Raw genomic sequence first — 27,448 nt, forward strand, 5'->3', positions numbered from 1 at the left:
GGGGCCTCCCAGGGAAGGGGCGGGGCCAGGAGGGGGCGTGGCTGTGTCAGGGGGCGGGGCCAATGAAGGGGCGTGGTCAAGGAGGTGGGCGGGGCTGGGGAGCACCAGAGGTTTGATTACCCTGGTGATAGGGGCGGGGCCAAGGGCCGGGGGGCGGGGCCAAGGGCCGGGGGCGGGGCCAAGGGTGGTACCGGGGGCGGGGCCATTACCTTGGTGCCCCGGTGGAAGCGGGCGTGGCAGCGCGCGGGGTCGGGGGGGAGGGGCAGCCCCAGCTCCAGGAGGGGGGGGGCCGCCCGCGGGCCCCTCCCCCAGCACCAGCCGCTCCTCGCTCAGCCCCAGCCACAGCGACCCCGCCCCCACCTGGGCGGGGCCAGGGCGGGGTCGGGGCGGGGCCACGCAGCCCCACCCCCAACCACGCTCCCAGGGTCCCCTGAACCCCCCCAGACCCCCCAGATTCAGGCTGATCCCCCCAAATCCCCCCCCCAGCCCCACAGCACCCCCCCAACTGCCCCCCAGCCCCCCCTCAGCTCCCCCCAGCACCCCCAGTGCCCCCCAGCCCCCCCTCAGCTCCCCCCAGCACCCCCTCAGCTCCCCCCAGTGCCCCCCCAGCCCCACATCCCCCCCCCAGGACCCCCCACTCACGGCGTGGGGCAGGAGGACGCGCGCCTGCAGCACCTGCGGGTGCTGGGACGAGGGCTCGGCCACCACCACGAACTGGGGGCGCTCTGGGGGGCTGCGGGAGGGGGGGGCGCACAGGTCAGGTGGGGGGGTCCCAGGTCTGGGGGGGGTCCCGTTCCCGCTCCGTCCCACGGCTCCTACCTGGGGGGTGGCAGCTCCTGCGTGGGGCTGTGGGGGGAGGCAGGTCAGAGAGACGTGGGGGGAGACGGGGGGGTCCTGGGGGGCCCCGGGAAGGTGGGGGGGGGGCCCCTCACTCACCCCTCGAGCTCCTGGATGTGGGGCCGGCGCCGCGCCCGGATGTTCTGGGCCGAGATGGAGCCCATGAACTTGCGGTTCTGCAGCACCCGCCAGCCTGGGGGGGGCCAGGGGGGGTCACAGGGGCGCGAGACCCCCCCCCCAGGCCCCCCTCCCGACATCCCAACCCCCCCAGGGTCCCCCGTTCGCAGCCCCCCCGTACCCGTCACCTCCAGCTCCACCCCGTACTTCTCCGACAGCCCCTCCATGGCCACCGTCAGGAAGAACTCGAGGTACAGGGGGTCAGCCTGGGGGGGGGGGCAAGGAGGGGGGGGTTAGAGCCCCCCGATTCCCTTCATGAGCCTCCCAACCCCTCCCTTGCCCCCCCCCCTCACCTGGAGGGTGCGGAAGAACCCCGAGTTCACCACCACGTCGTACGCGGTGCAGCCCCGGCCGCCTGCGGGAGATGGGGGGGTCGGGGGGCTTTCGGGGGGGATCGGGGGGGGTTTTGGGGGGGACCGGGGGGGGTTTGGGGCAGGGATCGGGGGGGTCTTACCGCGGTCCAGCTCGGCGTGGGGCTCCCCCAGGCTCATGGGGATGCGGAAGCCCTCAGCAGCGGTGGGGGGGGCCTGGAGGAGGCGCTGGAGCCCGGGGGGGGACAGCGGCGGGGGCGGGGGCACCTCCCCCGAGTGACAAACGTTGACGAAGACCTTGGCCCCCCCCGCCCGGGTCTTCACACACAGCCCTGAGGGGGCGGGGGGGGGTCAGAGAGCGGCCGGACCCCCCCGAGACACCCCCCCCTCCCCAGAGCCCCCCTACCTGGCTGCGGCGTGACGGCGCGGGAGGGGGCGGGGGGGGGAAGCTCCTCATCGTCCTGGGTCACCTGGGGGGGGGAGCAGAGAGGCGGGGGTCAGTACCGGGACCCCCACCCGGGACCCCCCGTGTCCCCCCCCGGTCCCACCTGCAGCAGGAGGCGCCGCAGCGCCTCGTCCTCCCCCTCCTCCGCCTCCAGCTCGGCCGACAGCAGCGACGGGTCCGCGGGGGCCGCCATGGGCTGCGGGGGGGGGCGGAACGTGGGGAACCGGGGCCCGGGGGGGGCCCAGCGGCCCCCAACGCCCCCCCGCACCCCAGCCCCAGCCCCAGCTCGGCTCCCCCGGCCCCCTGAGACCCCCTCAGGGCTCCCCCAGTCTCCTCAGGGCCCCCCAGGACCAACCCCCGCCCCCTCAGGGCTCCCCTGGGACCCCCCAGGGATCCCCCGGCCCCCTCAGGGCCCCCCCGCGCAGCCGGTACCGGCCACCGCTCCCTCCCGCCGCGCGGCACTTCCGCTTCCGGCCGAGGGGGCGGGCCCGTCTCTATGGTTCCGGTGGGGCCGGCGGGGCCGCTCCCTCCGCCCGGGCGCTCGTCTCGGTGGTGCGGCGGCGGCCATGGCGGCGCTGGGACCCCCCCCGGTCCCGGCGATCTTCAGCACCATGGACGAGGGGCCGAGGCCCGGGGGGGCGGCACCGGGGGAGGTCAGGGGGTCCTGGGGGCGTCCTGGGGGGCTGCGAGGGGCCTTGAGGGGTCCTGGGGGGGGCTGTGGGGGGGTCCCGGGGGGTCCTGGGGGGTCCTAGGCGGGTCCTGAAGAGTCTTGGGGGGTTCTGGGGGGACCTGAGGGGGTCCTGGGCGTGTTCTGGGGGGCTGTGAGGAGCTTTGAGGGGTCCTGGGGGGGTCCTGGGGGGCTGCGAGGGGCCTTGAAGGGTGCGGGGGGGGCCTGGGGGACCCTGGGGGGGGGCTGGGCGTCCCTGGGTGCCTGGACCCCCCAAGGGGGGCCTGGAGGTTGGGGTCCCTTGGGAAGGGTCAGGGTCCAGCGGTGGGGGTGGGGCTGGGGCGCCTGGGTCCGAAGGTCCTTCGGGGGGAGGGGGGTCACTGGGGGGGAGGGGGGAGCCCCTGCACGTGGTGCCATGGCCTCGAGGGGACCCCCCCGTGTCCGGGACCCCCCCCAGGCGTGGCTGGAGACCCACGGCCGGGCCCTGGGGCACTTCGTGGCCGGGACGTGGCTGAAGCCGCCGGGACGGGGGACGCTGGAGTGCCGGGAGGCGGCCACGGGTACGGGGGGGTCAGGGGTCAAGGGTCAGGGGTTGGGGGGGGTCAGGGGTCACACCCACCCTCTCGCCCCCCCCCCCTCCCCAGGGCGGCTGCTGGCGACGGTGCCGCGGGGGGACGAGGCCGACGTGGCGGCGGCCGTGGGGGCAGCGGCGGCGGCGGCGGTGGAGTGGGGGCGGCTGGGGGGGCCCCGACGGGCCCAGCACCTGCAGCGGTGAGCCCCCGCGACCTCTGATCCCTGACTCTGACCTTTAATCCCTGACTCTGACCCAGAGAGGTTTCTGCAACCCCTTGTGCCTCCTGTGACCTTTTTCGTATCCTGTGCGTTGTTTTTGGGGCTGTGTGACCCTACATGACTCCTGTATGACCCTACATGACCCCTATGTGACCTTACATGACCCCTATGTGACACCATGTGATCTCTGTGTAATCCCATGACCTGCCCATGATCCTGGCACTGTCCTCATCTTCCCGTGACCCCTGCACCCCTCCTCACCTCCCCGTGCCCCCCTGTCCCCCCATGCCCCCCTGTCCCCTCACCCCCTGGCCCCCCCCCGTCCCCCCAGGCTGGCGGCGGCGCTGGAGCGGGGGGCTGCGGGGCTGGGGGCCGTGGCCGCTCTCGCGGGGGGGCGGCCGCTGGCCCAGGCCCTCGGCGCCGACCTGGAGCTGGGGCTGCGGCTGCTGCGGGTGCCGGCGGGGGGGTGTCTGCTCGGCCCCCCTGGCCTGGGCGGCTGGGCCCCCCTTGGTGAGTGTCCCCCGGGACCCCCCGGGACCCCGGGTGCCCCCAGGACCCCACTGAGCCCCCCCTGCTGTCCCCAGGCGTGGTGGCCGTCGTCATGTTGGGTCCCTGCGCCTTGGCTGCGCTGCTCTGGAAGCTGGGACCCCTCCTGGCCATGGGTGAGTGGGGGGTCCCCGGGGTTTGGGAGGGGGACAGGGACCCCCGAGTGTGCAGACGGGTGATCCCAGGCACCCCAGGGAGGGGTCCCAGCCCCCCCCGTGACCCGCCGCCCCCCCCAGGGAACACTGCGCTGGTGCTGCCCCCCCCCGAGGCCACGCTGGGGCCGCTGCTGCTGGCGGAGCTGGGTGGGGGGGACGGGGCGCTGCCCCCCGGGGTGCTCAACGTCGTCACCGGGACCCCCGGCCTGCGCCGCGCTCTCCGCGCCCAACCTGACATCGCCGCCGTTACCTTCCTCGGCGCCCACCAGGTACAGGGTGGGGGGGCCCTGCCCCATGGGGGGCGTCCCCGTGTCCCCCACGTCCTTGTACGGGGCATCAGGATGTGGCCTGGGGGGGGGTTTCCATGTCCCCAATGTCCCCCCCCATGCAGGAGGAGATGCAGGACGTGGTCTGGGGGTCCCCGTGCCGAGGGCCACGGCTCAGGGGGGCCCGGGGGGGCCGCGTCGTCATCATCGTCCTCGACTCAGCTGACCTGGACAGCGCGGCCGCTGCCATCGTGGGGAACGTGGGGACCCCCCCGGCGCTGGTGAGGGGGTGGGGGGGGCTTGGGGGGTCTCCAGAGGGTTTGTGGGGGGCTTGGGGGGGGTCCCCAGAGGGTCTGGGGGCTCATGTGGGGCTCCCTGACACCCCCTCCGTGTCCTCAGTTCCCATGGGGGGGCTGCGTGGTGCTGGCGCAGGAGGGGGTGGTGGCACCACTGGGGCGGCGGCTCCGGGCCCGGCTCGGGGGGCTGCGGGTCGGCGACCCCCTGGACCCCGGCACTGACGTGGGGCCGCTGCCCCCCACGGCCGCCCCCCCCGAGGAGCTGGTGCAGGCGGCACGTGAGGAGGGGGCTGAGGTGAGGGGGCGCGGGGGGTCTGGGGGGGGACATGGAGGGACGTGGGGGGTGGGGTGAGGTGGCACAGGGGGGTGTGGGGGGGTGTGGGGGGTGTGGGGGGACATGGGGGGTGAGAGGTGACATTGGGGGCACCAGGGGACATGGGGGGCAATGGGGGCATGAGGGCAGGGGGCGACCCAGGGCGGTATTGGGGAGCATGGGGGGACGTGAGGGGCTGAGGTGAGGGGGGACAGGGGTGACACAGAGGGGTTTGGGGCTGGGATGGGGACGGGGGGACATTGTGGGGGTCACAGGGGTACTGAGGGAGGGGACGTGGGGGTGGTTGGGGGGGACCCAGACACACCAGGGTCCCCTGGGGGGGTTTGGGGTACCCGGACCCCGGGGTCTTTCCCCTCCCAGGTTTTCCAGCCGCCGCTGCCGTTGCCCCCGGGGGGTCGTTTCTACCCCCCGACCCTGATCACGGGGGTGGCCCCGACCTCGCGCTGCCTCCGGGAGCTGGTGGGTGTCGGGGGGGCCCCAAAAATGGCCGGGGGGGGAGGGAAATGGGGAGGGGACGGCACGGACAGCCGCGGGGTGGGAGGTGCAGGGTGGGGGGGGGACGGGGGCTATGGGGGGGCACGGGGTTGGGGGGCACAGGTTGGGGGGGTTTCAGGGGTTCGGGGCGCAGTTCGGGGTCCCCTGACGCCCCCCCCCAGGCCCCCGGCCCCGTGCTGGCGCTGCTCCCCGTGCGCTCCCCGGCCGAGGCCGTCGCCGTGGCCTCGGGGCTGCCCCGCGCCTGCGCTGGCGCCGTCTGGGCCCAGGACCTGACCCTCGCCCTCGACACGGCCGACAGGTGACCCCTGACCCTTGACCTCCTGACCCTGTGATTTCTGACCTTTGTCTGATCTCTGACCCCTGACCCCACAGGCTGCCCCTGGGGCTGGTGTGGGTCAACGCCCTGAACCTGCTGGACCCGATGGGGGGCTGCACCGGGGGGGCCGGGGACGGCACCGGCCTCGAGGTGAGGGGGCACGGGGGGGGCTGGGGGGGCTCTGAGATCCCTGGGGGGTCCTGGGCGGTTTGGGGGGGGGCCCCAGGGGAGCCCGAGATGGCACCAGCCTGGAGCTGGGGGGCACAAGGGGTTCCGGGGGGTCCCGGGGGGTCCCAGGGGGTCGGGGGGGGGCTGGGGCTGGGTTGGGATTGCTGAGGGTCCGGGGCAGTTGGGCCTAGGGGGGTCTGGGGGGTCTCTGGGCTCCGTGGGGGGGTTCTGGGTGGTCTGGGGGGGGCTGTGGAGGACCCAGGGGATGGCAGTGGGGCTGGGGGACCCCCCAGGAAAGTTTTGGGGTCCCCAGGGTGGATCTGGGGGCTGCGGGGGGGCCTGTCCCAGTGCTGACAGGCCGTGCCCACCCCCCCAGGCGCTGCGAGAGTTCGGGCGCCCCCCCTGGGACCCCCCCCAGGGGCCGGGGGACCCCCCTGAGCCCCTCCTGCGCCAGGAGCCCAGGTAACGCCCCCCTTCCTGCCCCCCAGTGCAGCTTGGGGACCCGCCTAGGGCCAAGGCCCCTGACCCCTGACCTCTGACCTTGCCACCCCCAGCCCGGAGCCGGTCCCGGGGGGGCCCGCGGTGGGCCCCGACTCGGCCGAGGTCGCCGCGGCCGTGGAGGCAGCTCGGCGCGCGGCCCTGGGGTGAGTGACGGGGGGTCCCTGCGGTGGGGGGGGGGACTGGACCCCCGGGGGTCCCTGCGGGGGGTGTCCCTGCGGGGGGTCCCCAGCACTGCCTGACCCTCCCAGGTGGGGGCGGCTGCCGGGGGTGACGCGCGCCGCGGTGCTGCGGGGGGCGGCGGCGGCACTGGGGGGCGACGGCGACGGTGACAACGGTGACGAGGGGCGCCTGCAGGGGGCGCTGCTGCGGTGGGCGGCGCACGTGGAGCTGGTGGGCGGGGCCGTGCAGGTGGGCGGGGCCTGTGGGGGTGGGGCTGGTGGGAGGAGCCTGAAGGGGTGGGGCTGGTGGGAGGGGTGGGGCCTGAGGGTTGAGCCGTGGGGTTGGGTAAGGGATGAGCCATGGGGCGGGGCCAGGCAGCAGGGGGCGGGGCTGGGCACTGAAGGGGGCGGGGCTGGGCACAAGGGGCGGGGCTGGGCAGCAGGGGGCGGGGCTGGGCACAAGGGGGCGGGGCTGGGCACTGAAGGGGGCGGGGCTGGGCAGCAGGGGCGGGGCTGGGCAGAAGGGGGCGGGGCGAGGTCTCTGGGTGCGACCACACGGGGCAGGGCGATGGGCCCGGGCAGCGGGGGGCGGGGAGGGGGCGTGGCTGAGGCCCGTGCCCGGGGGCGGAGCCTCGGCCGGGGCCCGTGGCTCACGTGGTCCCACAGGAGGTGCCCGGTGGGCGGGCCCTGGTGACGCGCCGGCCGCTGGGGGCGGTGGGCGTGGCCTGGAGCGGGCCCCGCCCCCTGCGGCGCGCGCTGGAGCTCCTCCCCCCCGCGCTGGCGCTCGGCAACGGCCTCGTGCTGGTGGCGCCCCCTAGCGGCGTCGGCCCCGCACTGCGCCTGCGGCAGGTGGGGACCCCCCCGGGACCCCCATATGCCCCCCAGGGAACCCCCGGGACCCCCCGGGACCCCCCCAGGGTCCCCCATGTGCCCGTGGGAGCCCCCTGGGACCCCCCCAGACCCCCAGGGACACTCCAGGGACCCCCCGGGACCCCCCATAGACTCCAGGGACCCCTCCAGGACCCCCCCAGACCCCACCCACGATCGCATCTGGGGCTTCTCCGTGAACCGCCATGGAAACCCCCCAGTGACCCCCCCGGGACCCCCAGGAGCCCTCCCCGACTCTCCCAGGGATCCCCCATGGCCCCCCCCCCCCAGTACCACCCGTCAATGCCCTGATGATGCTTGTGGGACCCTCCCCCCGCGCTCCCCCATGTCCCCCCTATTGACCCCCCAGCCCCCCTGACTGACCCGCCCCCCATGAGCCAACAGCCCCCCCCACTCCGATGACGCCCCCCTCTCTCTGTCCCCAGGCGCTGGTGGCCGCGGGGCTCCCCGGGGGGGCCCTGACGGTGCTGCCGGGGGCGGCCGGGGGTGCCGGGGCAATGCTGGCGCGACACCACCCTGATGGGCTGTGGCTCTGTGGGGGGGGCACGGTGAGTAACTGGGGGGGGGGACACACGGAGGGGACACGGGGACGTGGGTGGGGTCAGGGGGTGTGAGGGGACACGTGAGGGGGGACGGGGGGGGCTGGGGAGGGTGTGAGCTGCACTGGGGGGTCCCCAGCAATGGGGTGTTCCTTGGGGTGGGGGGGGTAGGGGGGGGTCGCTGTGTGTCCCCCCCCACCCCAGCAGCCCCCCCCCACCCCCCTCAGGACCCTGACTGGGCCTCGGCCGGGAGCGTCGCCCACGTGTGGGTCCCGGGGGGCGTCCTGGGGGGGCCGGGGCAGGAGCCCCCCCCCGCCGGCGCCGAGCGGGAGCTGGAGCTGCGCTGCACCCGCCCCCGCTGCCTCTGGGTGCCTGGGGGGGGCCCCTGACCTCTGACCTGTGACCTCTGGTGACTCCGATGTGCACCCCCCCCAACTGTGACCTCTGACCTGTGACTGACCCCAATAAACCCCCCCACGCCCCCCGTGTCGTGTCTTTGCCCGCAGAGGGGTTGGGGGGGGGTCCCCGTGCCACGAGGCCCCCCCACGCCGGCAGGGGGCGCCCCGCACCGCCACGTGCCGGGACACCGGGGTCCCCGCGCGGCGGCCGCGCCCTCGGGTTAGAGCGGGGGCGGGGGGGGGGGGGGCTGGACCCCGGGGGGGGGCGGGACCCCGAGATCCCGGGGGAGGCCGGGGAAGGGGGGGGGCGGCTCCCGGGGGTCGGGGTCCCGTTTGGAGGGGGGTGGGGGGGTCCCCGGGGGTGGGGAGGGGGCGCCGGGGTTCCTGGAGGGGTCGGGGGGGCTCCCGGAGGCCTGGATCCCCCCCCCCCGAGTCCCCGTGTCCCCCCCCCGGCTGTGTCCCCCCCCCGCTGTGCCCCCCCCTGCTGTGCCCCCCCCCCCGCCCGCTCGGGCCCCGGCGCCGCTTTCGCTTTCGGCGGCTGCTCGGCCGCTGCCTGGGGGGTCCCTGGGGGGGTCTCGGGGGGGTCCCGGGTCCCCGCTCACCCCCCCCTTGGCCGGCCCCGCCCCAGCTCGGCCCCGCCATGGACGCGGCCCCCCCCGGCTCCGCGCTGGTAAGTGGGGCCCCCCCCCGCCCCCCCCCCCATGTCCCCTCCCGTGGCCCCCCCAGACCCCTCGTCCCTCCCCGACTCCCCCTGCCTCCCCCCTATAGTCCCACGCCCCCAGACCCCCACGGGACCCCCACGGGACCTCCAATCCCCCCCCCACCGCCCCCCCCTTCCCCCCCCCAGGTCCCCCCACCCCCCCGGTGCCCCCCCCCAGGTCCTGCTGCTCCTGGCCGTGCCCCCCCCCGGCGGCTGCTGCTCCTTCGACTTCAGCCCCGTCAGCAGCACCTTCAGCGCCCACGTGGACGCCCTGGTGAGACCCCCGGGACCCCCCAAACTCTCCTGGGACCCCCCCAAATCCCCTCATTTCCCAGGAAAGCCCCCCCCAGACCCCCTGACACCCCCACTGGATCCTCTGGGACCCCTCACCCCCCCCCCGCAGCCCCCCCGGGGCCCTTGGGGACCCCTCAAGCCCCCTCCCTGTCCCGCAGACCCCGTGGCTGATACTCGACTACCCCGTGGCGATGCCCAGCAACCTGGAGACGGTGAGCGAGACCCCCGGGGCCCCCGCGTGAGCCCCCAGACCCCGCGTGAGCCCCCAGACCCCGTGTGCCCCCCGTGTCACCCCCCCCATCCTCCTGATCCCCAGCTCCCCTCGTGGCCCTCCCCCCACACCCCCCGCGCCCCTGTGAACCCCCAAACTGACCCATGTCCCCCCCCAACCCCCCCCGACCCCCCCCCCCAGGACAGCGGCTGCTCCGACCTTTGGGGGCTGCACTTCGGGGCGGCGGCGCTGGGGCGCATGGCGGGGGCGGCGGGGGCCGCGCTGGCCCCCCGGCTACGGGCCGTGGCCGCCCACGTCGCCTTCGTGGCCGAGTGCCGCATCCACGTGAGTAGGGGGGTCCTGGGGGGGTCCTGAGGCGGTGAGGGGGAGCTGGGGAGGCTCTGGGGGTCCTGAGGGCAGATTGGGGGGGGCTGGGAGGCTCCAGGGGGGCTCTGCGGACACTGCAGGGGTCTGGGGGGGTCGGGGGGGGCTCTGGGGGTCTTGGGGAGGGGCTCTGGGGACCCTGTAGAGGTCTGGGGGGTTCCTGGGGGGGCTCTGGGGGGTCCAGAGTAACTCTGGGGGTCTCAGAGGGCGTCTCCAGGGGTCCTGGGGGGGTACAAGGGACCTTGGGGGGTTCCTGAGGGGGCTCTGGGGGTCCAGAGAAACTTGGGGGGGCTGGGGGGGGGCCTGGGGGGGCTCGGGGGGGTCCAAGGTAACTCTGGGGGTGTCAGGGGGTCTCTGGGTGGGGCTGGGGGAGTTCTGGGGCGTTTCTGGGGTCCGTGGGGGGTGAGGAGGGGTTTGGGGTCCCTGAGGCTTCTCAGGGGGTCCCAGGGGGGGTTTGGGGGGGCTCTTGTGACACCCCCCCCCCACCCCAGGACCCCCAGGGCTGCGTCCGGCTGGAGACGGTGAACGTGTCGCAGCTGCTGGGAGCCCTCGTGCGGCACCTGGGGGGGCTGCAGGGGCGACCCCCCCACTTCCCCGGCTGCGCCCGCCTGCGCTGCCACCCAGGTACCCCCCCGGGACCCCCCCGGGACCCCCCAACCCCTGGGGACCCCCCGAGCCCCCCAGGGGCTCCGCAGGGACCTTCCCAGGACCCCCCAAGCGAGGGGACACCCCCCCGGGACCCTCCAACCCCTGGGGACCCCCCGAAGCCCCCCCGGGACCCCCCTGACCCCCATCTCCCCCCCAGGCCCCCCGCTGAGCACCCCCGCGGGGCAGCACGAGGGGACCCCGGCGTCCCGGGTGGGCGCCCCCGGCCCCCGCAGCCACGGGCTGGTGCTGCTGGGGGGGCTCGGGGGGGCCCTGGGGCTGGTGGCGGCGGCCTGGGCCCTGCGGCGGCGGCCCTGCGCCCAGGTGGGGGCTCTGGGAGCACTGGGGGGGGAGGCGTGGGATACTGGGAACGCTGGGAGGGGGGGCGTAGGCAATGGGGAGCACTGGGAGGACGGTGGGGGTACTGGGAGTACTGGGAGAGGGGGCGCAGGGAATGGGGAGCACTGGGAGGAGAGTGGGGGTACTGGGAGTACTGGGAGGGGGGGTGCAGGGAATGGGGAGCACTGGGAGGAGAGTGGGGGTACTGAGAGTACTGGGAGGGGGGGCGCTGGGAATGGGGAGCACTGGGAGGTGGGTGGGGGTACTGGGAGCACTGGGGAGCGCTGGGAGCCCCCCCACTCGCAGCCCCCCCCGCCCTCGCAGGGGACCCCGGCACCGGCGCGGGACAGGAGCTGAGCGGCCGGGGGGTACCAGGGATGGACTCAGGTATTGGGGGGGGGTCCCGGGGGGGTCAGGGCTGCCTGGAGGGGGGGTCCTCACCCCCGCCCCCACCAGGCTGGCCTGAGGTGCCGGAGCCGCAGGATCGGAGTTGGGGACCCCCCGGCCCCCCCCCCCCGGAGGGACCCTGGGGGCCGCAGGGGGACCCCGCTGGGGGCCGTGAAGGGACCCCCAGGGCCACGGAGAGACGGGGGGGGCCCCGGCCCCCCCCAGGGCCCATAAAGCTGATGTGGAGACGCTGACTCTGAGGCTGGGGGTTTTTTTGGGGGAGTGGAGCCTGTAGCCCCCCCAAGTCCCTCCCTGCATCCCTTATGCACCCCCCACCCTGTGCACTGGGAGGACTGGGATGGGCTGGGGGGGGCTGGTGAGAAGCACGGGGGGGACTGGGGTGAACTGGAGAAGCCACAGGGGACTGGGTCTGCTGTCCCCAATGGGTCTTTATTGGGGTGGGGGTCTCACGGGGGGGGGGTCTCACGGGGGGGGGGTCTCACAGGGCTGGGGGGGGGTCTCACAGGGGTAGGGGGTGTTTCACAGGCGTCAGGGAGGGTCTCACAGGGGCGGGGGTCTCTGGTAGTACATCTGGGGCCAGGTGGCCCTGCCGTGGGGCAGCCCCAGGGGGCCGTGGGGCAGGAGGCAGAGCAGGGCCAGCAGGGCCAGCGCCAGGGCCAGCAGGGCCAGCGGTGCCCGCCGCGCTGGTGCCACCGTCCCCGTGTCCTCCTCTTCCTTCTCCATGTCCCCGCTCTCCTGGGCAGAGCCCCGGGCTGGGGGTCAGCGCCTGGGGGGGCGGTGCCCATCCCTATGCCCCCCCCCGTGCCCCCCCCTTACCCAGCACGTCGCCTCGATCTCGGCGCCGAGCGGCTGCGCCACGACGTCAGCGTCGCCGAGGGGGCACCAGGGCTGCCTGCGTGGGGGAGGGGGGGTGAAGCACTGCGGGTGGGGGTCCGCGCTGGGCGGTGCTGTACGGTGGGGTGGGGGGGTCCAGGGGCCCCCCGTCTCCCTCAGTGGGAGACCCCACACCCCACCGCGAGGCCAGCGGAGCGGGACCCCGGTTGTGGGGTGGGGGCTGCGGCGCCCCCCAAGCGCCTCCCGCCGCGGCGTGTACGGCAGCCTCGCGGCGAGGGTCCCCCCCCGTCTGCCGCTCCCGGTTGTCCCTGTTTGCCCCCTTTGCCCCACTCCCGGCGTCGGGCTCGTCCCACCCACGCGCCCCAGAGGCGGTGACGTACATGGCCTTGGCCTCCTGCATCTGGCCCAGCTGGCGGCGGAGCCGCGTCGCCTCCTGCCGCAGCTCCTGGGGGGAGGAGAGGGAGCGGTGGGGTCTGGCGCTGCCGTGGGGGTCCGCCGGGCGCTGGATCCTCCCCTCAGCCCCCCGGGACAGGCAGCACGGCGGGGCCGCGTGCGCCGTACCCGCGCCGCCCCGTCGTGCTCCTCCAGCGCCAGGGTCAGCTCCTCCACCTGCCGCCTCGCCTGCGGAACAGGGGGGTGGTGGTGAGGGGGCTGCGGAGGGCTGCGGCCGCGGGAGCGGGGGCTGCGGGGCGGCCAAGCGGTGCCCACCTGGGCGAGGGCGGTGTCCCGGGAGGAGAGGAGGGCGGTGCAGCGGCAGAGCTGGGCCTGGGAGCGGGGAAAGGGCTGCGTGAGCCGGGGCACGTGCTGGCGGCTGCAGCACCTGCCCCTCTGACGCCCCTTGGGGCGGGGGGCACTGACACCCGCCTCGCGCAGCCCCCGGTGACGCGGCCGCTGCCGCTCACCTCCCGGTCAGCCGCCTCGGCCGTCAGCGCCTTGATGCGCTCCCTCAGCCCCTGGCTCTCGGCGAGCAGCTGCTGGTTCTGCTCGGGGCAAAAGGGGCTGGTGCCCACCATGACCAAGGCAGGGGTGGGCCCCCCGCCCTGTCCCTGCAGTGCCCGGCGGCGTCCCCACCTCCTCCTGGATGCTGTCGGCCCGCGAGAGCAGGCACCGCCGCTCCTTCTCCTGGGGAGGGAAGGCACCGGGCCCTGAGCTGCTTCGCCGCCCGCTGGCGCAGCACCTCGGCAGCGGCTCGGCCGGGCCCCTCACCAGCTCGCGCGCCCGCCGGCGGAACTCGCCGTTCTCCTCTTCCAGCCCCTTCGCCACAGCCTTCAGGTCCTCCAGCTCCTCGGCCGCAGCTCTGGCCTGCTCCAGCGCCTGCTGGGTACTGAGGGGACAGCGGGACGCTGGCGCTCTGCCACGCTCCCGGAGCCGGGCAGCCCTGACCGTCCCCGGGGCCGAGCATCCACGGGCCAAGGGGCCGATGCCCGCCCCAGCGCCCACCGCCTGCCCCTGCACCCCTGGGAAGCCCCCGGCCCTGCCTCGCACCATCGCAGCTGAGCCTTCAGCTGCGCCATCTCCTCAGCCAGGTGGGCGTTGAGCTCCTCGGTCAACTCGGCGTCCCGCTGCAGCTTGGTGTTCTGGGCGGCCAGCTGCTCGGCACGGCTGCGCAGACCGGCGGCCTCGGTGCTGCCGGTTTGGGGGTGCTCTGAGGCTGGGGCCGGCGTCGCCGGGGATCCCGGTGCAGAGCGCAGCCGGGACCAGCACGACGTCCCCGGTGAGTTGGCACTTACAGGCTCGTGATGTTCGTGTTGCCGCCATCGTCCCTGAGCTGCGCAGCTGCTGGGGCCATGCATCCTTCGCCTGCTGCAGGACAGGCACAAGGGGGTTTTGGGGCTGTGCCGTGCCGCCGCCGGCAGCCCCGGTTGAGCGGGCGGTGGTGCTAACACCGTCACCGGCGCAGCCTCTGCGCCAACCCAGCCGCTCTCCCCAGCAGGAAGGAAGGAGGCAACAGCTGCTGGTCTCACCGCAGCTGCGGCCAAGCCGCCCTGTCGCGGTGGAGCGGGACGCGACTTGCCGGGGCAAGGCGGATGCCAGCGTCCGCACCACGGCTCCGGCCATCCCGCTCCACCAGGCACTGATCCCCCCCTTCCTCCCCTCGGCCCCTTCCTACGCTGACACCCACCCGCCAGCACTAGGCTGAGGTTGCTTGCTGCCACGTCCTGCTCCTCGGCGAGCCGTGAGCCCCTGGGGAGACGGGAACTGCCGGTTGCGCTGTCCGGGACGCAAGGAACCGCATTCTGGCCCCGGTCCCCTGCCACTGACCCCTCCTGCTGGCACGACGCGATCCACTCCCTCATGACAGCGTGGAAGGTGGGCAAATCCAGCGCCGCTCCCACCGCCTCGGGGTCCAGCATGCGGCGCAGCGCCTGCAGCTGCCCCTCCTCGCCGCTCTGCCCCGTCATCGCCTGCAGGTACTCGACCACGCGCCGTGCCGGTACTGTCCCTGCGGCACAGGGTGGGGTGTTGGTCTGTGGGGCCTCCCCCTCCCTCACCCGTGGCTGGTGACCACCTCCACGTGCAATTCCCTGGAGCAGCAGCTGGTGTGGGACTGGGAAAGGGCTGCGCTATGGGGAAGGTTTGGGGTGGAGGTGGCCTCCCCGGCCCTGGGTGCGGGCAGGCTGCGAGCGGGAGGGGTTGTCCGGCAGCCTTGTGCATGGTGGAGCTGGGTTAACCACACGGCGAGCCTCTGAAGGCACCTTGAAGCCATAACCCGGGCTGTGGCCCCCCTGTACTGGCGCTGGACCCTCGCTACCTGTCTGCTCGGGGTCGCAGGCGGCAAAGGTGCAGTTGAGGATGATCTCCTCCGAGCAGCGGCTGTCACTCTCGTGCCTGGCCGAGCTGCCCTGGGCTGCTGGGGGGCAACGGGAGAGGTTAGGGAGGGACCTGTCCCCTCGCTCTCCCCGGTCCCTTGTGTCCCCCGTAGCTGGAGCGGGAGGGCTGCCAGCCAGTACCCACTTTGCAACAAGTCCTGCGGGGTCTCTGCCTCTGCCGCCGGCAGAGCAGCCTCCGTGGGGGGGACTGAGGTGCGGGGCGAGGGAGCTGAGGGCCCCTCCGCAGCCATCGCGCCGGAGATGGGGGGGGGTCGGGGGCATCCGGTGGGGAGGGGGCGCCGCAGCCCTGCGGGGAGAAGATGCTGTGGGCGCTGTCTGGGGCCAGGCCGGGCTGAGTGGGGCAGCGGGGGCAGCGGGGGGGCTGCGGGGAGCTGTGGGGGACAGTGGGGGGCACGGGAGGACACGGGGCAACGGCGTTCCCCTCACGGGGCCGGGCGCGAGCCGTTCCCGCCCAGGAGAGAGGCGGGTAAGGGGCGGGGCCGGGCGCGAGCCGTTCCCGCCCAGGAGAGAGGCGGGTAAGGGGCGGGGCCGGGCGCGAGCCGTTCCCGCCCAGGAGAGAGGCGGGTAAGGGGCGGGGCCGGGCGCGAGCCGTTCCCGCCCAGGAGAGAGGCGGGTAAGGGGCGGGGCCGGGCGCGAGCCGTTCCCGCCCAGGAGAGAGGCGGGTAAGGGGCGGGGCCGGGCGCGAGCCGTTCCCGCCCAGGAGAGAGGCGGGTAAGGGGCGGGGCCGGGCGCGAGCCGTTCCCGCCCAGGAGAGAGGCGGGGAAGAGGCGGCGGGCCCCGCTCCCCCGTCCCGGTCGCGCTCCCCCGTCCCCGTCCCGATGGTTCCAGCTGGTTTTATTGACCGAGAGCCGAGAGAGAACCCGGACCCCGGAGCCCCGCGGTGCCCCCCCCGGCCCGGCGCCCCTCAGAGCCCCCGCAGCAGTTTCTCGTAGTCGGGGTCCAGGTTCCTGACCAGGAACATCGACAGCATCAGCAGGCAGAGCTGGGGAACAGGGTTACATGCTGCCCCATGACTGCCCCACTGCCCCCAAACCGCCCCACAGCCCCCCGAGCTGCCCCCCAACCACACCCCGGCCCCCCGATTGACTCACAGCCTGACCCTGCTGCCCCACCACCCCCAAACCGCCCCACAGCCCCTGAACTGCCCCACCACCCCAACCCGCCCCATGGCCCTGCAGCCCCTGGCTGCCCCCCAGCTCAGCCCCCCAGCCCCAGGGCAGACCCCCTACCTCCAGCAGCCCGATGCCCAGGCAGACACCCACGACGGTGACCAGGTTTTCAGCCAGCCAGCCCTGGACGCCCTCAGCGCAGCCCTGCCAGGAGCGGGGTGACAACCAGGGGGGCCGCTTGTAGCCCTCAGGCCACAAGCCCCCCCTTGCTGTCAACCCCCCCAGAGCTCCCCCTGCTCCTCCCCAGTGCCCTGTGCTGAGCCCCCATGCTGCACCTGCCATGCCTTACCCTGGGGAAGATGTCCTGGGGGGCAGCCATGGGGCAGCGGCCGTGGGGCAGTGCCAGCGGGGTCCCGTGGGTGCTGTTGGGTGCCGGTGCCTCAAGGCAGGAGCAGGCAACAGTCCCGTCCCCATCCCCGGGGGGGCCGTCAGGGTGGTTCCAGTCCTGGGGTCCGTTCCAGCCGCAGCAACCGAGCTGGGGGCAGGCAGTCAGTGGGGCAGCCATGGGGCAGCCGTGGGGCTGGGGGACACCTCTAGGCCCTGTGAGGTCTCACCTGCTGCTGGACAGCGTCCCAGCTCTCGTGGGGGTCCCCGGGTGGCCCCAGGGCCGGGTACCCCTGGATCAGCTCCTGCACGTAGGTGGCCACCTTGGTGGCCAGCTGCAGTGGCGGTGAGCGCAGCACCCCACAGCTGCAGCGTCACCCCATAGCCCTGCCCCATGGCACCAGCATCCCCCCATGGCCCTGCCCCACACCGCCAGCACCCCCGGCAGTGCCGCACTCACGGTGACGCGCTGCGTGTAGACGATGACGCCCACCGTGATCTGGGCAGTGAAGAGCAGCAGCAGGATCCCAAAGTACTGGGGGGGCAAGTGGGGACGAAGGTGGGGGTCAGCTGGACCCCCCTCAGACCCACAGCACCAGGGGAGCGCAGAGGGGCCAGCGCGGCCCCCCTGCTCCCCCCCCTCTGCCCTACAAGCACAGGATGTGGTGGGACCACGTGGCCCCATGGCCGCCCCAGGAAGTTGCAGCAGAGCTCCCACAGCCCCCACGGCCCCCCTGGCCCCCCCCACTCACCAGCAGCAGCATGGCCTTGACCTCCTTGAGGGCGCCCAGGCACCCCAGGAAGCCCAGCAGCATCGTCACGATGCCGACCCCTGAGAAGGCGTAGGACCAGACCCGCAGGCTGTACAGCGGTGACCCTGGGGGGGGGTGCAGGGGTCAGGGTGCCCCACAGCTCGGGGGTGCCCCACAGCTCAGGGTGCCCCACGGCTCGGGGGTCCCTTACCCAGCACGGCGGCAAAGCTCTGCCGGTCAAAGAGGACCCAGAGGCCGAAGGCGAGGAGGAGGCTGCCCAGCGCCTGGTGGGCCGGGAGGGGCCCGGCCCCCGTCAGCAAGTGGGGGGGCCCGGGGTGCTCTGGGGCCTGCCCGGCCCCACAGCTCCCACAGGCCCCAGGAGATCGTTGGCCCCCAACCAGCCCCCCACAAAGCATGGCTGAGCCCTCAGCCCCAAGTCCCCCTGCACCCCCATGTCCCCCCGTACCCCATGTCCCCTCTGCATCCCATGTCCCCCCGTATCCCCACGCCCCCCCAGCCCCAAGTCCCCCCCGGACCCCATGTCCCCCCAGACCCGTGTTCTCCCATGTCCCCCCCACGCCCCTGCAGCCCCACGTCCCCCCCATCTCCCCCCTTGTCCCCCACCCCACTCACGAAGAAGAAGAGGTTGAAGAGGAAGAGGAAGCACTTGGCGAAGCCGAGGCAGCTTTTGGGGTTCATGTCTGCACCCGGGGGGGGGGGGACACAGGATCAGCACCCACCCGGGGGGTCCGATCCAGCCCTTTCGGGGGTCGAAATGCCCCCGACCCCCGCCAGCTGCCCTGGCCCCCGGGCACCTGCAGCGGTGTCTCCCGTGGGCGGCCCCGTCCCCAGTCCCCGGCTCCGTGTCAGGGCAGGAAGCGCCCGGGGCGGCGGAAGCTCCCCGGGGGGGGGGGGGGGGGTGTGCGTCCCCGTGGGGCAGCACCGGGGCCAGGGGTTGGGCGGGACCCCCGGGACAGGACCCCCCCCCCGCACATCAGCCGCCCCAGGGAGGTTTAACGACTCCCTGCCTGCCCCGGGGGTCCCTGGGTGGGTCATGCACGTGGGGGTGACGGTGAGGATGATGCACCGGGGAGCCCCCGCCCCGAGTTTTGGGGCCCATGGGGGGGCTCCGGGGGCGACACCTCTGGGCGGCCCGGCCCGGCCCTGCCCGTCCCGGCTGATGCAACCGGACATGGCACGGCGGGACCCCTGGTGAGTGGGGCTGGGGGAGCTGGGGGGTCTCTGGGGTCTGAGGGGGGTCTCTGGGGTCTGAGGGGGGTCTCTGGGGGCTGGGGGGGCCCTGGGCACTGCGGGGGGGCTCAGGGCACCCATGGTGGATGCGTCGTGGGGGGACTCACGGTGCTGCTGGGGGATGCTCGCTGTGGGGGAGGCGGCATTGGGGGGGACACTGGCACGGTGGCAGCGGCGTCCCTCGGTACCGCGGACCCCCCCTCGCAGCGGGGTCCCGGCTGACGTGCCCCCCACAGGGGGGTTCTACTACAGCGTGGGCATCGCCTGGAGCCTCCTCTACCTCGCCCGCCTCACGGCCCCGGTGAGCGGGGAGGCGCCCCATTGGAGGACGGCGAGGAGCTCTGCCACCCGATTGGCCGCGCCGCCTGAGGCACGAGAGGTGCTCATTGGTGGAGGGGGGCTGGGAGGGGCGCTTCCCGCCCCGCCCCGCGGTGCCGTGGCGATTCTCGGCGGCTGTGTGGAGGCGGGGGCGGAGCCGAGCGCTGAGGGGCGGGGCGAGGGGCGGGGCGAATGGCACGGGGAGGTGGAAGGGGCCAGGCGGGCCCCACCCACGCCGTTGCCCGTTTAAGAATGGCCGGGGGGGGAACTGCGTTACGTCACGAGGTGTCGCTCTCGCGTGACTTTTCCCCGCCCCCTCGACGTGATCGGGGCGCTGTGGGCAGCCCCGCCCCCCCCCCCCCCCCCCGCTCCGGCCGGTGTCACGTGACGCCGGTGCCCCGCACCACGTGGGGCGGGCGGCGATGGCGGCGGCGGCGGCGGCGGCGGCCCAGCGGGGCGGGGGGGGCGGCGGCGGCGAGGCGGGGGGCGGCTCCGCCGGCCGCGAGCCCGACCCGCCCCCGGGGGGCGGCGGTGAGTGAGGGGGGGGGAGCCCCGGCGGGCGCCGCGGGGCCTCCGTGAGGCCGCGGCCGGGCCTGGCTGGGCGGGGGGCGCGGCCTGCGCGTTCCGGGGGGCGCCCGGGGCCGCTCCCCGCTTCCCCCGGGTCAGCGCCCGCCTCCCCGCAGGGGCCTCGTCGGACCAGATCATGCGGACGGGGGTGATCCTGCTGCGGGGGTGAGTGGGGGGGGGCGGGCGGGAGGGGGGGCCTGCCGGGACCACGGGCGGGGGGTGGGGGGTCCGTCCTGCCGCCCCCCCTCGAGCCCCGGGGGTCCCTCCTGCCCCCCCCAGGTTCATCCGGGACCGCGTGGAGCGCTGCGGGGACGCGCAGGCCGTGGCCCTGGGCCAGGCGGAGCTGGGGGGGCCGCAGCCCTGCACCCCCGACACGAAGCGCCTCAGCGAGTGCCTGCGCCGCATCGGCGACGAGCTCGACAGCAACACGGAGCTCCAGAGGTGGGTGGGTGGGTGGGTGGGTGACACGGGGGTTCCCCGGCGCCCCCGCTGCGCTCACCGGCCCCCCCGGTGCCCCCCCCAGGATGATCGAGCAGGTGGGCTGCCATGCCCCCAAGGAGCTCTTCTTCCGCGTGGCTGCCGAGATGTTCGCCGACGGCACCTTCAACTGGGGCCGCGTCGTCGCCCTCTTCTACTTTGCCTGCAAACTGGTGCTGAAGGTGGGCCCCGCGCCCCCCCCATGCCGTGTGTCCACCCCCTCGCCCCAGGGCTGCCCCCGGTCCCCTCTGACCCCATCCCCCGTCTCCGCAGGCGCTCTGCACCAAGGTCCCCGAGCTGGTGCGGACCATCGTGGGCTGGACCATGGAGTACGTGCGGGACCACGTCCTGGCCTGGATCCAGGCCCAGGGAGGATGGGTGAGTCCTGGGGGGCGGGGGGGTGGGGGGGGCAGGCTGAGCCCCATGTCGGGCCCCCCCTCGCAGAGCACACAGGGCTTGTGCTGATGTTCCTTCCCAAAGACTCAACCCTGAAAGTTTTAATTCTGTTATCCTGTGAGTCCTGCTGGACTGGGGGGAAGGAGGGGCCCCCCTGTGACACCCCGTTTGCCCCTCACCCCACCTCCTGCCTGCCGCCCCCCCTGTGACACCCCCTTTGCCCCTCACCCCACCTGCTGTCTGCTGCCCCCCCTGTGACACCCCCTTTGCCCCTCGCCCCACCTCCTGCCTGCCGCCCCCCCCCCCAAGCCCCTGTTTTGCTTTGCACCGATGTGTTTTCCACCGTGGGGAGGGGACCCCAGTTCTGCCTGGGGGGGTGGGGGACCCCAGCGTGTGGCTGATGCCCCCCTCCCCCCCCGCCCCCCCCAGGAAGGGCTCCTCTCCTACTTCGGCACCCCGACCTGGCAGACCATCACCATCTTCGCCGCCGGCGTGCTCACGGCCTCGCTCACCATCTGGAAGATGTCATAGACTTGGGGGGGGGGGCCGTAGCCTACCCCCCCTACCCCCCAGGACTGGCCCCTGCCGGCAGGGATGGTGCTGACCCCCCCTCAGCCCCTCGGTGCCTTCCAGGAGGGGGGGCACCTTTTAACAAACAGGACTTTGTTAGGACTCGCCCTGAACTTTGGGGGGGCTGAGCTGGGGGGACCCTCCTTCCCCCCCCCCCCAGCTCCCCAGACCTTCCCCCGACAGTGGGCGAATGTGCCTGGGGGGGCCACGGCTGGGACCCTACTGTGGGACCCCACTGGATTCGGGGAGCGGGGGGGGGGGTCACACAGCTTTACCCTCCTCGTGCCCCCCGGTCCCGGTGCCGGGGTCCCCCCGATGCCCAGCCCCGGCGTTGGGGCGGTTTGACCCCAGGACTTGTGGTGCTTTGGGTGGGGTCCTGCGATCCCCCCCCCCCGATATGGGGGATGTGGGGGGGGTCTCTGTCACCCCAGAAATGGGGCTGTGGAGCGTGGTGCGGGGGGAGGGTTGCGGCTGCAGGTCGGGTATTTATTGGGGGCTCCCTGCCCTGAGAATGGCCCCCCCAGGTGCAATACCCCCCTCCCCAGGGCAGGGGCTCCCCCTCCCTGGCGGCGGCTCTCAGGGTGGGGGGGGCCGTACCCGCTGTTTACACCCCCCCCAGGTTTCGGAGGTCCCCGATTCACAATCAGTGTCCCCAAGGTGGGGGGCGGCAGAGCGATGCCCCCCGCTCCCGCTCGGTGCCCTTTGGGGTGGTGTCATGAAATGACGATGTCGGGGGGGGGGTGCTCCCTCGGGCTGGGGGGGGCTCTGCCTTCCTTCCGCTTTTCTGATTTTTTTTCCTTTTTTTTTTCTTTTTTTTTTTTTTTTTTTTTTGTACCTTTTTTTGTATTTCGGGTATTTTGGTGTCTGGAAATAAAGGGGAAATGGAGCCACGTGGCGCTTCATGTGGGGCCGAGGCCGCCAGCGTCCCCCCGTGTGCTGTGACCCCCCCACCCCCTCCCGTCCCCCCCCGAAACCCCCTTGGGGAGCCCCAAAGGAGCGTCCCTGCGTCACCTTCCCCCGCCCCGGCCAGGGGGCACCCGGGTGTCCCGGAGCCCTGGGGGTGTCGATGGAGGGGCAGGAGGATGGGGGGCTCCTGGGGACCCTATGGGGGGCAGGTACGGGGGGGGGGGCAGGTACGGGGGGGGGGCAGGGCAGGGCCGCTTTCACTTTCAGTTTAGCCCTGTGGCTGGGGGGGGCTGGATACCTGGGTCCGTTCTGGGGGTCTGGGAGGGGCGGGGGGCAGCTGTGGGGCTGGGCGAGGGCTGTGCCCCGGTATCTCCTCTGTCCCTGTCCCTGTGTTCCCCCCCCCCCGTCCAGGTGCTGAGAGCATCTCCTGCATTGAGCGGATCGGGGCCGCCCTGCTCAGGGGGTGAGTCGGGGGGATCCCCTGCCCCGGGGGGCTGCGGGGGCCGCCCCGCTCTGGGGGTGAGTCGGGGGGTTCCCCTGCCCCGGGGGGCTGCCCCTCGCTGACCCGCAGCCCCCTCCCCAGGTTTGTCCTCTCCCTGCTGGAGCGGGAGGGGGGGCTGCCCCGGCGGGTCCCCCGCGAGGAGCTGGGGGGTGAGGAGGGGGAAGAGGCTGCCGTGGCCTCGCTGGGGGCAGCCGCCCTCCGTGTCTGGGGCCGCCTGAGCCGGGACCCCGAGATGGACAGGTGAGACCCCCGGGATGCCCCACGGCTGCCCCCCGCCCGCCCCCCACCCGCGGCCTCACCGCTGCCCCGTGCCCCCAGCCTGGTGGGGGCCCTGGCCGGCCGCCCCCCGCTCCCGGCCCTGGCCGGGGTCTCCGAGCAGCTTTTCCGGGATGGCATCAACTGGGGCCGCGTCATCGTCTTCTTCTACTTCACCTACCGGGTGGTCCTGCAGGTGGGCCTGGGGGGGGCACCCCTGGGGAGGCACCCAGAAACGGGGGTCTCTGGGGAGAGCAGGGGGTCGTCCCGGGGGCAGTGGGGTGTTTGGGGTCAGGGGGCCTTGGAAAGCTGGGTCTGGGGGGGAGACGCCTGGGGGTCCCTGGGTGCTGCCCGGGCTTTCGGGGCAGCCCTGGGTGGTGGGGGGGGTCCCACACTCGGGTCCCCGCAGGCGCTGTGGGGTGACTACCCGCTCCGGACCATCGTGGACTGGGCCGTGTCCTTCCTGCAGCGGCACCTCTCGGGCTGGGTCCAGCGCCAGGGGGGCTGGGTGAGCGCGGGGGTCACCCCATGGCGGGGGGGGGGGGGCTGACCCCACCTCCCACTGACCCCCCCCCCTCTCCTTGCAGGTCTCAATCCTCAGCTACAGCCCCCCCGAACCGAGCCGGGACCCCCAGGCCATGGGGAGCCCTGAGAAGTGAAGGCTGAAGGGAGGAGCTGGTCCCTGCGGGGTGGGGGCTACTGCCCCCCCCCCCAAACCCCCCCCTGTTTCTGCAGCAGCAGAAACCCCGAGTCAGCACCTCGGGGGGGTCCAGTTCCTCTTTTGTGGCCCCCAGGGCTGAATCAGCTCCTTTGCCCCCTTCTTCCCCCCCCTGCTCATAACCCCCGTTCATTAAACTCCCATTAACCAGTAATTGCAGCCAGCTGGGTCCGGACCAGGGCTGCACCCACACGACGAAGGCCCCCCCCCCAGGTCTGCTCCCCAACCAAGCTCCCCCCGGGTCTGCACCCCCCCAGGTCTGCTCCCCAGCCCAGGGCCCCCCAAGCCAGGCCAGGCTCCTTGTGCCCCCCAGCCGGGGAGGGAGCTGGGGGGTACCCTTCAGCCAGCGCCCCCCACCCCCGGGGCAGCTCTCCCCTCTGCCCGGCGGTTACACGCGGTCGGACCCCCCCCCGCCGCCCCTCCCCGTGCCGAGTCACGGTGACTCGGAGCATGTGACAAACAGGGACAAGGGCCAAGGCCGCCCCGCCCGGTGCCTCCGCGGGGGGGGTGGCTGGGGGCGGGGGGGCCCTTCCCGGCTGCGGGCAGATGTCGGGGTCCCTCCGGGGGGTGGCTGGGTGGGGGGGTCCCCTCCCCAGCTGCGGGGGCGGGGGCAGATGTCGGGGTCCCTCCTGGGGGTCCCCTCCCCAGCTGCGGGGGGTGCAGATGTCGCGGTCCCTGGCAGGGCGGGGGCGGTGCAAAGGCAGGGGGTGGGGCGAGGGGGGGCCCCGTTCCCCGCCCCCCCCCGGCGGTACGATATAACCGGCCCGCGGGGCTTTGTGCGGGCAGAGCCGCGTTCTCGCTTCAACAGTGCTTGAACGGAACCGGCTGCTCCCCCCCTCGTCCGTCCGTCTATCCATCCACCCGTCCGTCCGTCCGTCTGTCCATCCGTCTGCCTGCCCGCCCGCCCGCCATGGACTCCCAGGTCCGCCAGAACTACCACCGCGACTGCGAGGCCGCCATCAACCGCATGGCCAACATGGAGCTCCACGCCTCCTACGTGTACCTCTCCATGGTAGGGGCCTGGGGGGGCGAGGGACCCCCCCAGGGGGCTGTGGGACCCCTCCTCAGGGGCTGCAGGACCTCCCTAAGGGCTGAGGGACCCCCCCGGGGGCTGTAGGACCCCTCCCCAAGGGCTGTAGGACAAGCCCCCCCCCAAGGGCCAAGGGACCCCCCTGGGGGCTGTGGGACCCCCACCCCACACCTGGGGCTACCCTGCCCCAAGCTGGTGGGTGCTGGTTTTGTTGGGGACAAGATAAGGGTGGCAGGGAGGGGTCAGGGGTGTTCTGGGGGGTCCCGGGTGGAGCTGGGGGGGGCCAGGGTGTTGCCCGGGGCTGCCTGCCCTGATGTCCCCATCCTGCAGGCGTTCTACTTCGAGCGGGACGACGTGGCCCTGCCGCGCCTGGCGCGATTCCTCCTGGCGCAGTCGCACGAGGAGCGGGAACACGCCGAGGGGCTCCTGCGCTTCCAGACGCGCCGCGGCGGCCGCGTGCTGCTGCACGACATCAAGGTGGGGTGTCTGGGGGGGCTCGGGCAGCGTGGGAGGGCATGGCGGCGTTGGGGGGCCCGGGCTCTGCAGGGGCTGTGACCGTCCCCGTCCCCCTCCCCAGAAGCCGGAGCAGGACGCCTGGGGCTCGGCGCTGGAGGCCATGGAGGCCGCGCTGCAGCTGGAGAAGTCGGTGAACCAGGCTCTGCTGGACCTGCACCGCCTGGCCACCGCCAAGGAGGACCCCCACGTGAGTCACTCTCTGCCCCGCCCCAGCTCGAGATGCCGCTGGGGGGGTCCCCATTCCTTTTCCCCCGCCCATCCCTTGGGGTCTTGCTCGAGGTTCCTTGTCCCAGTCCCCTGCCCCTCAGGGGCCTCCGCCTGGCCGTACCCCTGTACCTCCCTTGGGATCTCTCTGGGGGTCCCTGCCCCCCCCGAGGCCCCCTCTTCAGATCTCCGTCCCCTCCCCGTGGAGCTCCCCCGGCCCGGGCTGACGCCCCTCTCCCCGCAGCTCTGCGACTTCCTCGAGTCCCACTACCTGGACGAGCAGGTCAAGGCCATCAAGGCGCTGGGAGACCACATCACCAACCTGCGGCGCCTGGCTGGGGGTCCCGGGGGGGCCCCCAGCGGCCTCGGCGAATACCTCTTCGACCGCCTCAGCCTGGAGGAGCGCAGCTGAACCCCCCCACGGGCGGCCCCTGGGACACCCCTCCCAGGACTCCCCCCCCCCACCCAGACCCTGTAACCCCCCTGCCCCACTCAAGGGGGCTCACCTGCTGGGGGTCTTGCACCCCAGCATGACTCCAATAAAGGGTCTGTCCTTGCCCCCACCCCTCCCGCCGTCTGTCTCCTTTGAACACCTCCTGCCCCCCCAGGGGTCTTTCTTCCCCGTGCACAGAAAGGGGGGCACCAAAATGGGGAGGGGAAATTGAGGGGCAGAAGGGGAGGGGCATCAAAATGGGGTGGGCAATAGGGAGGACACAGAAAGAGGGGGACACAAGGGGGGCTGATGGGGAGGGCAACGGGTGGGCACAGAAAAGGAGGACAGTGGGGGGTGCACAGAAATGGGGGGCACCAGAAAAATTTGGCACCAAAGTGTGGGGGGGAATTGGGGGGGCAGAAAGGGGGGGCATCAAAATGGGGGGGAAATAGAGGGCATAGAAAGGGGGCGGCCAATGCAGAGCACCGAAATGGGGAGGGAAATGGGTGGGCACAGAAAGGGGGGACAACACAACAGGGGCTGATGGGGCTGTGCTGCCCCAAACCCGCATGGGACCGTGGCGGGGGGGGCTCAGGGGGCCACCGCCGACCCCCCGGTCTCTTTATGGTCTCTTTCTGGGGTTGCCATAGAGCCTTCTCACGTCCCCGTCACGGTCCTGCAGGTGGTCTTGCCCCAACAGCGTCTTCTCTCGGGGTGTCATGCTTCTCGCTGGTTTTCTCTCATCTTTGAGGCATGTCATTTGTCGTGTTCTGTGTAGCATTGGACTCCGTGTGTGTGTGTGGCTCGGAGCTGCCCTGCCTGGGGGTTTAGAGTTGGGTAGGCAAACCCACATTCGCCTGCTTGGGGCAAGAGCGAGTTTGGGATGGGGGAAAGAAAAGGGAGGGGTGTAATCTAGCAATGCATATTTTTATATTTCTTGAACTCGCCGCAGAGGACTCCGTCCATTTTTCTCCCGCCCTCGATCCCGATCCGTGCGTTCCCGTCCGTCGCCGAGACCGGTCCGGGCCTTCCCGGAGCCTGCCCTGCGGCGACAGCGGCAACACGACCGTCATCGGGGGAGCTCGATCTTGGTTTTGCATATATTTGTACACATGTAATGATTTCCATTATTATTGTTATACTCTTTGTCATTGTTATAGTTCATTAAAACTGTTTCAACTTTCCAGCCTGGAAGTCTCTCTGCTTTTTATCTTTTCCTTCCCCTCCCGGGGGGGCAGGAAAGGGGTTAATAGAGAGCATCCGCCCTCGGTTTAATAGCGTGCCCAGCCTTGAACCGTGACAACATACCTTTGTAGATTTTCTTTCTGCATCTACATTTTATTTCACAATGCTATGTTTTAGTTTTTTCCCTTATTTCCTTAATCACTTTTGCTTTTAAAATTTTCTGTCTCATTTTATCCTATTTGCTGTCTTTATTTCCATAGCTTTAATTATTCCTTGTCTTTCTTTAGTGCTGTCACTTTAAAAATTTTCTTTTATCATCTGTTTTAGCTCACTGTCCTTATTTTTTAATTTTTCTCTTTATTTCCCTGTTCACCCTCACTTTTAAAATGTTCGTTTTATGCCCCCTTTTGTCCCGTCAGGGTCTTATTTTTTTGTTAATTTCTTTTCTTTCCTTAGTGCCATCACTTTTTAAATTTTCTTTCTATGTCTATTTTTTATCAATCTACCATCCCTATTTTTTAATTGTTTCTTGTCTGTCATATACCCTGACGGTTTTTAAATGTACTTTATACGTCTCCGTTTTAGTTCGCCGTCCCTATTTATTAATTTTTGCCGTTATTTCCTTAATTCTGTCGCTTCCAAAGCGTCGCTTCTATGTCAGATCGCCGTAGAAATTTTCACATAATTGTTGTAGAAGTTCTCATGAGTTAAGAAAACAAGAATCAACAGAGATGAAATAGAATTAAGAATAGAATAATTAATATGAGTCCAACTGAATAAACACAGGTGCGTTTCACAACCCAGGAATAATGTTCTCAGAGCCCCTTTGTGTAATCCTGACCCACGCCTGAGCAAATCGTCAGTCGTAGGTTAATGAGTAGCTAGCAGGAGTAGGCCTAGAAATATTAAATTTCTGATGATTTTAGTAAAGGGGATGTAC

General features: G+C 72.3%; 6 protein-coding genes across 11 annotated transcripts; 3 read left to right on the forward strand and 3 right to left on the reverse strand.

Annotated features, from left to right (window-relative positions):
- Positions 1-209: 209 nt before the first annotated feature.
- Positions 210-2,128, reverse strand: PIH1D1 (PIH1 domain containing 1; the record flags this gene model as incomplete). The annotated part of the gene is given in 10 exon segments (XM_068424639.1): positions 210-282; positions 284-360; positions 643-733; positions 820-846; positions 937-1,030; positions 1,136-1,220; positions 1,308-1,369; positions 1,469-1,657; positions 1,732-1,795; positions 1,874-2,128. Coding segments are annotated over 10 exon segments (852 nt in total), but the record flags the coding sequence as incomplete, so codon positions are not given.
- Positions 1,962-11,490, forward strand: ALDH16A1 (aldehyde dehydrogenase 16 family member A1). The gene is made up of 22 exons (XM_068424640.1): positions 1,962-2,423; positions 2,895-2,997; positions 3,082-3,208; positions 3,561-3,739; positions 3,814-3,891; positions 4,012-4,199; positions 4,322-4,477; positions 4,596-4,787; positions 5,187-5,285; positions 5,483-5,619; positions 5,694-5,787; positions 6,182-6,267; positions 6,360-6,449; positions 6,555-6,714; positions 7,131-7,313; positions 7,778-7,900; positions 9,168-9,263; positions 9,442-9,495; positions 9,696-9,839; positions 10,370-10,502; positions 10,684-10,847; positions 11,187-11,490. The coding sequence occupies exons 1-22, from the start codon at positions 1,962-1,964 to the stop codon at positions 11,217-11,219; spliced, it is 3,081 nt and encodes a 1,026-aa protein (XP_068280741.1). The 3' UTR covers positions 11,220-11,490.
- Positions 11,491-11,810: 320 nt separating this feature from the next.
- KASH5 (KASH domain containing 5) lies at positions 11,811-15,165 on the reverse strand. The gene is made up of 14 exons (XM_068424629.1): positions 15,060-15,165; positions 14,857-14,955; positions 14,367-14,547; positions 14,227-14,288; positions 13,835-13,904; positions 13,590-13,730; positions 13,311-13,428; positions 13,176-13,226; positions 13,007-13,084; positions 12,813-12,869; positions 12,666-12,725; positions 12,485-12,549; positions 12,087-12,162; positions 11,811-12,005 (listed from the first exon to the last, which is right to left on the reverse strand). The coding sequence occupies exons 1-14, from the start codon at positions 15,163-15,165 to the stop codon at positions 11,811-11,813; spliced, it is 1,359 nt and encodes a 452-aa protein (XP_068280730.1).
- A 674-nt stretch (positions 15,166-15,839) lies between these two features.
- On the reverse strand, positions 15,840-18,585 carry CD37 (CD37 molecule). The gene is made up of 9 exons (XM_068424631.1): positions 18,539-18,585; positions 17,814-17,881; positions 17,392-17,464; positions 17,181-17,305; positions 16,889-16,963; positions 16,659-16,763; positions 16,394-16,579; positions 16,165-16,248; positions 15,840-15,917 (listed from the first exon to the last, which is right to left on the reverse strand). The coding sequence occupies exons 2-9, from the start codon at positions 17,877-17,879 to the stop codon at positions 15,840-15,842; spliced, it is 792 nt and encodes a 263-aa protein (XP_068280732.1). The 5' UTR covers positions 17,880-17,881; positions 18,539-18,585.
- Positions 18,586-19,171: 586 nt separating this feature from the next.
- LOC137677336 (apoptosis regulator BAX-like) lies at positions 19,172-21,649 on the forward strand. The gene is made up of 6 exons (XM_068424638.1): positions 19,172-19,280; positions 19,433-19,481; positions 19,596-19,757; positions 19,840-19,975; positions 20,067-20,171; positions 20,619-21,649. The coding sequence occupies exons 1-6, from the start codon at positions 19,172-19,174 to the stop codon at positions 20,718-20,720; spliced, it is 663 nt and encodes a 220-aa protein (XP_068280739.1). The 3' UTR covers positions 20,721-21,649.
- Positions 21,650-21,810: 161 nt separating this feature from the next.
- Positions 21,811-25,453, forward strand: LOC137677335 (ferritin, higher subunit-like). 6 transcript variants are annotated; one of them, XM_068424632.1, is made up of 9 exons: positions 21,811-21,874; positions 22,077-22,128; positions 22,249-22,407; positions 22,486-22,618; positions 22,832-22,930; positions 23,927-24,152; positions 24,501-24,647; positions 24,748-24,873; positions 25,135-25,453. In XM_068424632.1, the coding sequence occupies exons 1-9, from the start codon at positions 21,826-21,828 to the stop codon at positions 25,422-25,424; spliced, it is 1,281 nt and encodes a 426-aa protein (XP_068280733.1). In that variant the 5' UTR covers positions 21,811-21,825; the 3' UTR covers positions 25,425-25,453. The 6 variants fall into 6 exon arrangements, with proteins under 6 accessions (XP_068280733.1, XP_068280734.1, XP_068280735.1 ...); XM_068424633.1 differs by lacking the exon at positions 22,832-22,930; XM_068424634.1 differs by lacking the exon at positions 22,486-22,618.
- The last annotated feature ends 1,995 nt before the right edge of the window (positions 25,454-27,448 follow it).

Source organism: Nyctibius grandis, unplaced genomic scaffold (assembly GCF_013368605.1).
Source record: "Nyctibius grandis isolate bNycGra1 unplaced genomic scaffold, bNycGra1.pri scaffold_149_arrow_ctg1, whole genome shotgun sequence".
Taxonomy (NCBI): Eukaryota; Metazoa; Chordata; class Aves; order Nyctibiiformes; family Nyctibiidae; genus Nyctibius; species Nyctibius grandis.